At 49.8% G+C, this 12,496-nt stretch overlaps 1 protein-coding gene across 1 annotated transcript in view; it reads right to left on the minus strand.

Moving 5' to 3' along the window:
- The window catches only part of GRIN3B (glutamate receptor, ionotropic, N-methyl-D-aspartate 3B), a gene marked incomplete at its 5' end in the record, with an annotated part of 53,641 nt that overhangs the window by 21,146 nt on the left and 19,999 nt on the right, over positions 1 to 12,496 (minus strand). The window contains 2 exons of the mRNA XM_015418920.1: positions 851 to 1,139; positions 4,705 to 5,300. Of these exons, the coding sequence (XP_015274406.1) occupies positions 851 to 1,139; positions 4,705 to 5,300 (885 nt within the window). The remainder of the gene's footprint in view (positions 1 to 850; positions 1,140 to 4,704; positions 5,301 to 12,496) is intronic.

Raw genomic sequence — 12,496 nt, forward strand, 5'->3', positions numbered from 1 at the left:
CCTGCCCAAAAATAGCCCTGGACATAAGAAAGTATGTCATTGCAGGTGACACCTTGTGGAACTCCCTGCCACTGGATATGGGGGTGGCACGGGCAAAGAAGGTGACAGGCAATACTGGTAGGGGAGTCCGTGGAGCCACAACCCAAAAGCCCCGTATTTGGTTGTCAACTGCCTCCCCTCAGCTGATGGGAGCTCGGGAAAGAACCCGCAAGGAGGATCTCAGGAATTGGGCTGGTTCTTACCAGGAAAGGAGCCCCTCACGTTAACCTGCGTACACGAGTGCGCAGAGGAATGTATGAGAGTCGGCACGGCACGGCAGAGGAACAGGACCTGAGTTCAAATTCTGGCCCTGCCCCAGAGCTGAGGGAACGTGGACCAATCCCTCTCTTTTAGCACAGCCTGCATAACAACACTGTTGCAGGGAATAAAACGGGGAAAGTGAGGAATCGCACATGAGAGGAGGAGGAGGAGGAAGAAGAGGTAGCAATTCGATTTATACCCCGCCCTTAGTCTCAGAGCGGCTTAAAATCTCCTTTCCCTTCCCCTCCCCACAACAGACACCCTGTGAGGTCGGTGGGGCTGAGAGAGCTCTGACAGAAACTGTCCTTGAGAGAACAGTTCTGAGAGCACTTGTGACTGACCCAAGGTCACACCGGCAGCTGCATGTGGAGGAGTGGGGAATCCAACCCGGTTCTCCCAGATTAGAGTCCGCACTCCCAACCACCACACCAAACTGGCTCTGGGAGCGTCTGGGAGATGCATCAACACATCAGCTGCAGACCGTGCGCAACTCAGCGGCTGCACGGCGGTAGCTTTAGAGGAGTTCAGGGCAGGAGCAGAGCCGGCATACCTCCCGGGTGAAGACGAACGGGTGCTCCACCAAGGTCACCACCCGCAGCTTCATGCGGGAGAACCCCGTGCCCTCTGCCTGGTGCTTGCGCTGCAGGTGCTGCGGCCAGGTGCCCTCCTCGGCCTCCATCTCGCCCCCCTGCCAGCTGCCCACCGTCACCCACGTGGGCTGGCCCACCGAATCCCGCAACAGGCTCCAGATCTTGTATCGGCGCTCGGTGTGGATGCGAGACATCTTACGAACAAAGACCTGGCCCGTCTGGCCTCGGAAGGACGTGTTGGCCAAGAACCTAGAAGCAGAGACAGGGAAACGGGCTAGAAAATTCTCACAGTTGTGCCGTTGGCTTGTGGAACTCACCGCCACAAGAGAGAGAGAGGTGGCCCCGTGCCTCCAAGGCTCTGCGGCTGGGGCTTTGCAGTTAAGACAAAAACGTGATTTTAGGGTAGAGGACACAATAGATGTTTCTGCAATTCTGCACAGGATGAAGAACGGGGATAGAGAATTTGTTTTTATACATCTCTCATGATACTAGAACTTGGGGTCACCCTGACGGGAAGCAGATTCAAGATGGCCAGAAGAAAAGTACTTCTTCACAAACAGAAAACAAAGCCAGAATTGTCTTATGGAACTCAGTGCCACAAGATGTGACAATGGCCACAATCGATGCTCCCTCTAAGCTGTGGAGTCTTGTGAGCAAAAAATCTACTTTGTGGGCTCCTGGCATTAAAGCTGTGAACGAGCGATTTGGTTGCTGCATCAATCAGTTTGCTCTGGAGCCATCCTTCCTCAGCTAAGACAAAAATGTGTGAGCCGGAGGCTAAAAAACTGAGCTAGCTCACACTAACTCAACTTAGAGGGAACACTGGCTGCAACCTTAAATGCCAGTAAAATAATTCAGCCAATTCCATCTAAGGTATACACAGGTGGGCTTCCTGCATACCACAGAAGGTCCTGCCAGCCAGCCACCATCGTTAACAGATGCAGAGAGGTCTACCTCCTAACACACTCAACCCCCTTTTAAAAGCATCCAGCACTTGAACCATCTAAACGAGTATTTCCCAACCATGTGGGTCAGGACCCAAAAATGAGTCGTAAAGCCAGCTTTCCCTAATGATCACCCCATCCCTTCCATTGCTCCCTTTTGTATTTTTTTAAGCCCCCGGAGGGGATTTTTAATTTTTATTTTATAATACTACATAAACTACCAAGAAAAATTGGGGATAGGGGGACTACAATTAAGGGAGAAAGAAAAGATAACCCACACTAAGCTAAAAACCCAAGGTTAGGAGATCATTCCCTGTTAAAATGCTGTTAGTAAAAGAAAAGGCTGTTAATAAACAATATACTTTGTGAGATCCTGCCTTTCTAAGCTTATATATTAGATTGTTACTTGTTATGAGAAGATTTCCCGAGCATCTCCTCCAGCTCGCTTCATAAAAGCAATCTGCAAAGTCCTTCCGCCTTTACATCTATACTAAAACTCTCTAAATTCTTGATATCTTCTTAGACGTTCACTGTCGCCCAATCTTCTTCCATCCAAAGGAATAGAACCGCTAGTCTTAAGCCTGCTCTCTTTTGTATTTTGGAAACCAAGATCTCACCCTGGAAACCGTTTCTTCCATGTCATGCATTAGGTGGTATTTTTTTCTCTTCTTCACTGCATATACGTGTAGGTCAAGTAAAACGTGTTTTGATGGTCTGATTTTTCTCCCTCTCCCAAAATTCTACAACTCGAGGGCATCCAATGAAGCTGATGGGCAGTGGGTTCAGGACGGACACAGAAAATACTCCTTTACACAGAGAGGGATTGAAGTGTGGAATCTGCTGCCAGAGGATGTAGCGATGGCCACAGGAAGAAACAGCTTTCAAAGGGGATTAGAAAAGATTAGAGGAGGGTAAGTCTATCCATGGCCACTAGCCGTGGTGACTGAGGGGGACCTCCACATTCAGAGGCAGTCAACCTCTGAGTCCCAGAGCCAGGAGGCAACCTCGAGGGAAGGCCTCGGCCTCTCTGCCCTGTTGTTGGCCCTCCAGAGGAACTGGTTGGCCACTGTGTGAGATAGGATGCTGGACTAGATGGACCACTGGTCTGATCCAGCAGGGCTCTTCTGATGTTCTTATGAAGGCCTCGGCCTCTATGCCCTGTTGTTGGCCATTCAGAGGAATTGGTTGGCCTCTGTGTGAGATAGGATGCTGGACTAGATGGACCACTGGTCTGATCCAGCAGGGCTCTTCTGATGTTCTTATGAAGGCCTCGGCCTCTATGCCCTGTTGTTGGCCATTCAGAGGAATTGGTTGGCCTCTGTGTGAGATAGGATGCTGGACTAGATGGACCACTGGTCTGATCCAGCAGGGCTCATCTTATGAAGGCCTCAGCCTTTTTGCCCTGCTGTTGGCCCTCCAGAGGAACTGGTTGGCCACTGTGTGAGATGGGATGCTGGACTAGAAGGATCACTGGCTCTTCTGATGTTCTTACCAAAACACCTTGGTCCAGCTGGGGGGGGGGGGGGTGGGGATGTTGTGTGTGTGTGTGTGTGTGTGTGCTTGCGTGGCTGGAAGTCATGGTGGCTCCTAGTGACCCCTAGTAGGCCTAGGACTTTTCAGAGAGGTGGCTTTGACATATGCCTGTCTCTGTGTCCCAGGAAGGTTCCCCATACCAACTCAATTTGGACTTGTGGGTCACCACGCCTATAAGATTGGAAACTGCCAGTCGAAACCAATCAAGATGCAAGCGTGTCCAGGCAGGCAGCCTGTGTCTGTGCCTCAACAATGCTCGTCTAGTTAATCCTAAAACAATGAAAGGCGGGATTCAAACGGTGTCCCCCCGCTGTTCTTCTGGCTCCGGGGACCAGCCCTCATTTCCAGCCAATTACACTTAATCCTGACCTGCGCCAGGGTTTTAATGACCTCTTGCAAAGGAGTCACTCATGATCCTCGAGGCGAACTTCGGCAAACGTACGAGAAACACGAGGGTGGAAATGCAACTGTGCTCGAGCGGCGCACTGGGGGACCACTCACGCACCACGGGAAGTTAATTAAATTAATTCGTTTGCAGCTAACCGAGAGCCTAATGAATTCCCCCACCGCGGTGGCTTCTGCTTATCCTCTGTCAGAGTTCCTACTCTGGGAGAATCCCACAACCACCTGCTCGCTCTAAGGATGTGCGGTTTCACTGTCTTCTTTGTAATGCGAGTGGCTGATAGAGCCAATTGCAACCGATGCAGATATGGAGCGAGAAAAAAAAAATCAGAGGCGGCTTCCTGTTGCAACCCTGTGAGAGGCACTGTTCTGGGCCCGCCTTCTCATCAGCCTCCCGAGGCGCCCTTAAATCCTGCTACCAATCAGCATCAGGTGCCATTCATTCAGTCAGTCACCCCCTGGATGCAGAAGGATGATCTGCCCCTCCCTGCAGAGAAGCTGCCCAGGGCATCTCTGTCTGAGTTCTACTCTGGGAGAATCCCACAATCACCTGCTCGCTCTAAGGATGTGCCGTTTCACTGTCTTCTTTGTCGTGGGAGTGGCTGACTGAGCCAATTGCAACCGATGCAGATATGGAGCAAGAAAAAAAATCAGAGGCGGCTTCCTGTTGCAACCCTGTGAGAGTCACTGTTCTGTGCCCTCCTTCTCCCCATCAGCCTGCTGAGGGGCACTTAAAATCCTGCTACCAATCAGCACCAGCTGCCATTCATTCATTCAGTCACTCCCTTGATGCAGCAGAACGATCGGCCCCCTCCCCCGCAGAGTGGCTTGCCCAGCGCATCTCTTTCTGAGTCCCCGTTTAGGGCTTGCGGCTTTGGAGCAGGAAGCAATCCCCCCCCGCCCCCGGCACCAGAACACAGAGTCACTACACTTACTGGGAAAGGTAGCGTCCAGAGGATTCGATGCCGGCCGCGTGCTTGTCGTTGCAGTTCACCATGCTCTGGATGAGGGCCAGGTCGGGCCGGATGTAGACGGCCTGAGAGACGGCGCGGGCCACCAGCTCCACCGCGTCCTGGACGTACTGCTCCAGGGAGGGCCTGTCCGCTTCCCCGTAGGCCAGCAGCCCCTGGGGCAGCCCCTCCGTCTGCAGCTCATCCACGTCCTGGGGCAGGCCCAGCACCCAGTGGAACTCCTGCGTCACCCCCAGCTCCTTGGCTGTCCGGAACACCAGCCGGGAGGCCCGAGCATCGCAGCCGAAAAGCACAGCCGGCCCGGGCAGCTCCCGGAACTCTTCCAGGTGCCGGCGGAGGTGGCGCGCCGCCTCGGGCTCCTCCAGGGGGCTCAGGTCGATCATGGCCGTCCGCTCGAGGTCGGCGCGGCTGGTCCAGAGGTCCAAGAAGGCCGAGGCGTCCCAGGCCCGGCAGAGGATCAGCGTGACCTCCTGCCAACGGTTGGAGCGGAAGACGTCGGCCAGCAGGTCCAGGAGGGTTTCAAAGTCGGCACTCTTCTCCAGACGCAGGTGGAACGGATTCTGGCGCGGGAAGGAGGAGGAGGAAGAGAAAGGAAACAGAGGTTAGGATGACCCACTATAGAGGGCAGCCTCCCCGGAGAGCCAGTTTGGTGTGGTGGCTAAGTGCGCAGACTCCAATATGGGAGAACCAGGTTTGATTCCCCACTCCTCCATATGCAGCTGCTGGTGTGACCTTGGGCCAGTCACAAGTTCTCTCAGAGCTGTTCTCTCAAGGGCAGTTTCTGTCAGAGCACTCTCAGCCCCACCTACCTCACAGGGTGTCTATTGTGGGGAGGGGAAGGGAAGGGAGACTGTAAGCTGCTCCGAGACTCCTTCGGGTAGTGAAGGGCAGGGTATAAATCCAATCTCACTGTCTTCTCTTTTCTTCATTTCCTTTGGGGCTGGGGTGTGTGTGTGTGTGTGTCTTAGCTCTGTTAGCATTATGCACCACGAGTTTTAGCTCTTTTAACATTATGCTCCACTAGGTGGTGAGACTTCTTTTTAAGGCAAGAGACGTGGTTTGCCATTGCCTGCCTCTGCGTCACGACCCTGGTATTCCTTGGAGGTTGCCCATCCAAATACTAGCCAGGGCCGACCCTGCTTAGCTTCCAAGAACTGACGATATCGGGCTAGCCTTGGCTATCCCCATATGGCCTATTTTACAGGGCAGTTGTAAGGATCTGAAAACAGGAGTTAGAAATGTTTGGAACTGTGGCGATTTCATGTTTATTTGTGTGTGTGTGTGTGTCTTTAAAAGTTTGGTTTGCTTGGCTGTGTGATAATCTAGAGTGCTTGAAACCGGCAAGTAATATGATTGGTGAGTGACAGAGAGGGGGAGGGGTTTTGGAATGGATGCTGTGTGGATGATTGGAATGTCTATCTGGAGTGACTGTTAGTGAGATGACAGTCGTTAAGTCAGTTAAGCTATGTAGGAGTTGAAGGAGACTCATCCCTGTGTGGGATAATTTGGGTCTGTGTAGTAAAAGAGTTAAGCAGTTTGTTCGTTTTAAGGTCTGAGAGAGAGAAGTCTTGTGTGCGTAATGAAAAGTTGAAACAAAAAGAAACAGTAACCGTATGTGGCCTAAGGAAAATATTGTTACAAAGTGACATGCCCAGATCCCTGTCAGTAAGAGGGAAAAATGTGTGAAATATCAAATAAATCTACTTTTATTTAAGATACCAGTTCTTAAAGAAATTCTTCCCAGGAAACACATAGTTCCTCGAAAGCCTAAAATCTCGATCCACCTACCCTGTGATAGGAATATTATAGGAAAAGGTTTGGAAAGCCTTATAAAATTTCCTGGTGGCAGCCGGATACCCAAAGTAAAATAAAATAAAAGGAACACTTTTAAAGTAAAACCAGACCTCCCCAGTTAAGGGGTCGTCACAGGAACACTTAAAGGTAAACGACCCCGTCTTTTTTCTTCCCCAACTGGTCAAAATTATTTATTTACTTTATTTATTTACTTTATCTACGCCCCACTTTTCTCTATAATGGGGACCCAAAAACCCACATTCAAATCCCTGCTCCGTCATGGCACAGCTTGGGCCAGTCTCATGCTCTCAGCAAAACCTCCCTCACGGGGTCATTGCCAGGATAAAATGGAGGCAAAGAGGACAACGTTTGAGTCCCCTTTGGGAAGGAAGTGTCGAACTCGGGCCTCGTTTTGCCATATGTTTCTTAACTGTCTGTCTTTGGCATCTGTAAGCTCACTGCCTTGTTTCATTCTGGCTGGGAACTGGGGGAGGGGGGAGTGTGTGAATGCATGGGTGGAGCAGTGTTCCCTCTAAGCTGAATTAGTGTGCGTTAGATCACCGTTTTTTAGCCTCCAGCTCACACATTTTTGTCTGAGCTCAGGAAGGATGGCTCCAGAGCAAACTAATTGATGCAGCAGCCAAACTGCTTGCTCACAACTTTAATGCCACTAACTCACAAAGTAGAAGTTTTGCTCACAAGCAATGCTCCCTCTGAGCTGCGGAAGAAGAGGAAGAGATTGGATTTATACCCCGCCCTTCACTATCCGAAGGTGTCTCAGAGCGGCTTACAAACGCCTTTCCCTCCCCCTCCCCACAACAGACACCTTGTGAGGCAGGTGGGGCTGAGAGAGTTCTTGACAGAAACTGCTCTTTTTCAAGAACAGCTCTTATCAAAACTGCGGCTTGCCCAAGGTCATCCAGCAGGTGCAAGTGGAGGAGTGGGGAATCAAACCTGGTTCTCCCAGATTAGAGTCCGCGCACTTAACCACTACACCAAACTGGCTCTGTAAGAAAGAATAAACCAAGTTTATTCTGGGCAAAATGTGCATGCACACAAAAGTTTATATCCAGAATTAAACTTGGTTGGTCTTAAAGGTTCCACTGAATCTTTAGAAGCACAGAATCATAGAGTTGGAAGGGATTTCCAGGGTCATCTAGTCTAACCCCTGCACAATGCAGGACAGTCACAAAAACCTCCCCCCCACACACACACCCAGTGACTGCTATTCCACACCCAGAAGATGATAAAAAAACATCCAGGATCTCCTGCCAAACTGGCCTGGAGAACAATTGCTTCCTGACCCCAAAGTGGTAATCGGCATTTCCCTGGGCGTGTAAGAAAGGGCCACAAGAACTAAGCCCTGAGGCAACCCTTCCTGCCCTCCCTCTCGTGATCTGACCAAGTTCACAGAATCCGCATTTCTGACAGGTGGCCATCTAGCCTCTGCTTAAAACCTCCAAAGAAGGAGAGAGCCCACCACCTCCTGAGGAAGCCTGTTCCACAGAGAACCGCTCTGTCAGGAAGTTCTTCCTAATGTTTAGCCGAAAACACTTCTGATTTAACTTCAACCCGTTGGTTCAGGTCGGACCTTCTGGGGCAACAGAAAACAACTACGCCCCATCCTCTGGATGACAGCCCTTCAAGGACTTGAAGATAGTTTTCATGTCACCTCTCAGCCGTCTCCTTTCTAGGCTAAACCTACCCAGCTCCTATAACCTTTCCTCATAGGACTTGGTCTTTGTTCTATTGCTTAAGACCGTCATGGCTACCCACCTGAGATTATCTTAAATAGTTTACTTCCCTGCCTCAGACCTCTCCCTACCCCCGAAAAGGCTCACTTTCAACTAACTTTCCTCTCTCGTCTCCACGGTAAAGCAATCCCACTGCTTACACCACTGTTCCCCATTCCCCACTTCCCTGAGTGGTGAAAAATTAAAGGTCAGTGAAGCTGCCTTATACTGAATCAGGTACAAAGCACAAAAAACCGCTTGCTAAAGATAAACAAAAATGTCTAAAAAGAATATTTAATGCAGAGTTCAATAATACAGTCATGTAAACAAAGGAGCTGCGGTGGCTCAAGTGGTTAAGACGCTGAACTGCAGGATGTGGAAGGTCGGTAGTTCAGCAGTTCGAGACCCGAGTGCCGCATGACGGAGTGAGCTCCCGTTTCTAGTTCCAGCTCCCGCCAACCTAGCAGTTCGAAAGCAAGAAATTGCAAGTAGATAAATAGGTACCACTTCGGTGCGCCTTGGTGTTTAGTCATGCCGGCCACATGACCACGGAAATGTCTTCGGACAGCGCTGGCTCTTCGGCTTGGAAACGGAGATGAGCACCGTAACCCTAGAGTCAGATTCGACTGGCTTTCGAGCAAGGGAACCTTTACCTTTACTAACCATAGAAAGCCAAGGTGTTCTTGCAAGAAACAACAGTAATACAGAAAAATAGAAAAATAAAGTCCCCAAAATTTCAGTCTGTCTTACTCTTGTTGCATTGTAATTCCATAGTCCACTCCTATTGTATTGTTATTCCATATCCTCATTTGTGCATGTCAAATTTGTATTTAGTCCCACTGTAGCCTATTGGTTTTGAAGAAGAATTATTCGAAACGCAGCAGCTTGCATCTGGATTACGTGTCTCTATGGTTTATGGATTTCAAGATTGTTTGGATGTTCCAGGAACTATATGAGTCCACTCTATGATGAACGTATGTCAAGTTGGACTATGGAATTACAATACAACAGGAGTGAGACACACTGAAATTTTGGGGACTCTATTTTTCTATATTACTGTTGTTTCTTGCAAGAACACCTTGGCCTTATATGGTTACATGACTGTATTATTGAACTCGGCATTAAATATTATTTTTAGACATTTTTGTTGATCTTTTGCCCGTGGTTTTTTGTGCCTTCTACCATTTCATGTATGCTGGTCCCCCTTCTTTTTCGGTTTTCTTAGACTGAATCAGACCATCAGCCAACCAAGGTCAGTATTGTCTACTCAGACTGGCAGCGGCTCTCCAGGGTCTCGGAACAAGGCCTTTCACATCACCTGCTACACGATCCTTTTAGCGGAAGATGCTGGGGATTGAACCTGGGACCTTCTGTATGCCAAGCAGAGGCTCTGCCACTGAGTCTCAGCCCTGTCCCCAGGATGCCCGGGGTTGGCTGACTCTGGATGAGAGCGCACAGGCATTTTTATCATAGCTGCACAATGCTCAAACGGGCGAGCAGCAGCCTTAGCAGAGGGAGCAGATCTAACCCCCTCACCAGACACAGAGAGACAGAGAGAGACAGAGAAAGAGACTATGTACCGGCTCTCCCTCCGTGTCCCTCTTTGTCGCATGTTAAATACCATCAAGCCAGGATTTATGGCGACCCTGTGAATCAATGACCTCAAAAAGATCCTATCGTGAACAGCCTTGCTCAGGGCTTTCAAGTGGAGGGCCATGGCTTCCAGTTTGGTGTAGTGGTTAGGAGCGCAGACTTTAATCTGGGAGAACCGGGTTTGATTCCCCGCTCCTCCACGTGCAGCGGCTGGTGCGACCTTGGCTCAGTCACAAGTTCTCTCAGAGCTGCTCTCTCAAGGGTAGTCCTTGGGAGACCTCTCTCTGCCCCATATACCTCACAGGGTGTCAACATGTTGTGGGGAAAGGAGACTGTAAGGAACTCTGAGACTCCGAGTGAAGGGTGGGGTATACATCCAATCTCCTCCTCCTCTTCTTCTTCTGCTTCCTTGACTGAGCCCCTCCATCTACTGTCGGGTTTTCCGCTTTTCCTGATAAGGCCCCCCAAAAAAACCTGTGCAGAAGGATGCTAAGAAAAGAACAGAACAATTTACTAATGAGCAACAACAATATAACGGGTAGTAATTCAACCTAGCAGTTCGAAAGCAAGAAATTGCAAGTAGATAAATAGGTACCCCTTTGGTGGGAAGGTAACAGCGTTCCGTGCACCTTGGTGTTTAGTCATGCCAGCCACATGACCACGGACACATCTTCAGACAGCGCTAGCTCTTCGGCTTTGAAACGGAGATGAGCACCGCAACCCTAGAGTCGGATTCGAATGGCTTTCGAGCAAGGGAACCTTTACCTTTACCTAATTCAACTAAGAATACTACATATGCAGTGTTTACAAAAACCCCACAGGTGAGTCCACTATTTTTCCAGGTAAGTTTTCAACAATCCAACAGGTAAATCTGCAGTATTATTAATCCAACAGGTAAGTCTACAATGGATGACAAAGACTCCGGATTTCAGAACTTCGTTCCGAACAGTCTTCCTCAGTAGACGCTGATTGAAGAACTCTTTAAGGACTCATCAGATGTTTCCAAGGTAAACCTCAGCAAAACGGCTTTCCAATTTGTAACGAAAAATAATAATAGGGCAGCCAGTCAATATTCATAGGGGGGAATCTCCAAAGTCTTATGTTGCTGGTATGTTCTTTTCTTTTCTTAGCGTCCTTCTGCACAGGTTTGGGGGGTTTTTTTGGTCTTATCATGTTTACTGTGTAATTGCTGATGGTTGACTACTTCCGCTTTTCCTGACACCCTCCACGTTCCCTAGCAAGATTGTCTTTTCCAGTGACTCTCTCACAACGAGACCAAAGTCGGACGGCATGCCTTTCCCCCGCTGTTCATTCCCCTTTCATCTAAATCTAATCCACCTTTCCTTGTGAGTTGTTTCGCACACAGATTGGACGGGGAGATAACATACATCTCTGTCAGACGCCTTTGCCAGCGAGAAACTCTTCTGCGTCTCCGTATTCTGTCCTTAACAGCAGAGCCTCTCGTCGAGAGAACAGGTCGTGCATCAGAACAACCGGATGCTGCCGAGCACAACATTTCTTTCGAAACATGCCAGGGCTTTCTTCTGCGTTCCGATGCTGAGGGGTCTCATTCAGAAAGACGCCCAAGGTCTCCTGGGAGCCATTAGCCCCTATTAGCTAAATGGCCAGCGGTCATCCCCAACTATTAGGAAGCGATTCAACCTGTAACGGAATGGTCAGCCACCCATATGAAGAAAGGGTGAAATGGCTCCTGGCTGTACCAACCAAGGGACTCCTCTAACCTCATTCCTCTTATCTGTAGACCCTCTTGGTATGGGGGTGGGTGGGGACCAATGCTCCCTCTAAGCTGTGGCGTCCTGTGAGCAAAAATTCTACTTTGTGAGCTACTGGCATTAGAATTGTGAGCCAGCAATTTGGCTACTGCACAAATTAGCTTGCTCCAATGTTCCCTGTAAGCTGTGGAGTCTTGTGAGCAAAAATTCTGCTTTGTGAGCTCCTGGCATTAAAGTTGTGAGCAAGCAATTTGGCTGCTGCATCAATTAGTTTGCTCTGGAGCCCTCCTTCCTGAGCTAAGACAAAAATGTGTGAGCCGGAGGCTAAAAAACTGTGAACTAGCTCACACTAACTCAGCTGAGAGGGAACACTGGTGAGGACTACGGTGGCCACTGGCAGGGGATGGGAGGTAGGGTTGCCAGCCCCAGGTTGGGAAACTCCTGGAGATTTGGGGATGGAGCCTGGGGAAGGCAGGGACCTCATTACGGTACAATGCCGTAGAGCCCACCCTCCAAAGCCTCCATTTTCTGCAGGGGGGCTGATCTCGGTCGTCTGGAGATGAGCTGTAATTCCAGGGAATCCCCAGGTCCCACCTGGAGGGTGGCATCCCTAGGGGCAACTGATGTTCCAGGGGGACTTTGCTAACGTGCTGCTTCTCCTCCGTGCGAGGTCACACAGCCCAATCTGACTCCTCCTTCCCTCTTTCTGCATTGAGCATCCCAGCTTAAGGACCTTCAATATTTTGGTGAGTCTTAAGAAACGATATAGGAGAACTTTCAGTTTTGAAAGATACCTGCCCGACCCTATCATTGCCCTTTGTCTCTGTCCCAATCAGCTTCTCTGGAGGAGGAGGAGGGAGAGGAGGGGGGGGGAAGAAGAAGAAGAAGAAGAAGAAGAAGAAG

This window comes from Gekko japonicus, unplaced genomic scaffold, assembly GCF_001447785.1.
Source record: "Gekko japonicus isolate JY-2015 unplaced genomic scaffold, Gekko_japonicus_V1.1 scaffold2262, whole genome shotgun sequence".
Taxonomy (NCBI): Eukaryota; Metazoa; Chordata; class Lepidosauria; order Squamata; family Gekkonidae; genus Gekko; species Gekko japonicus.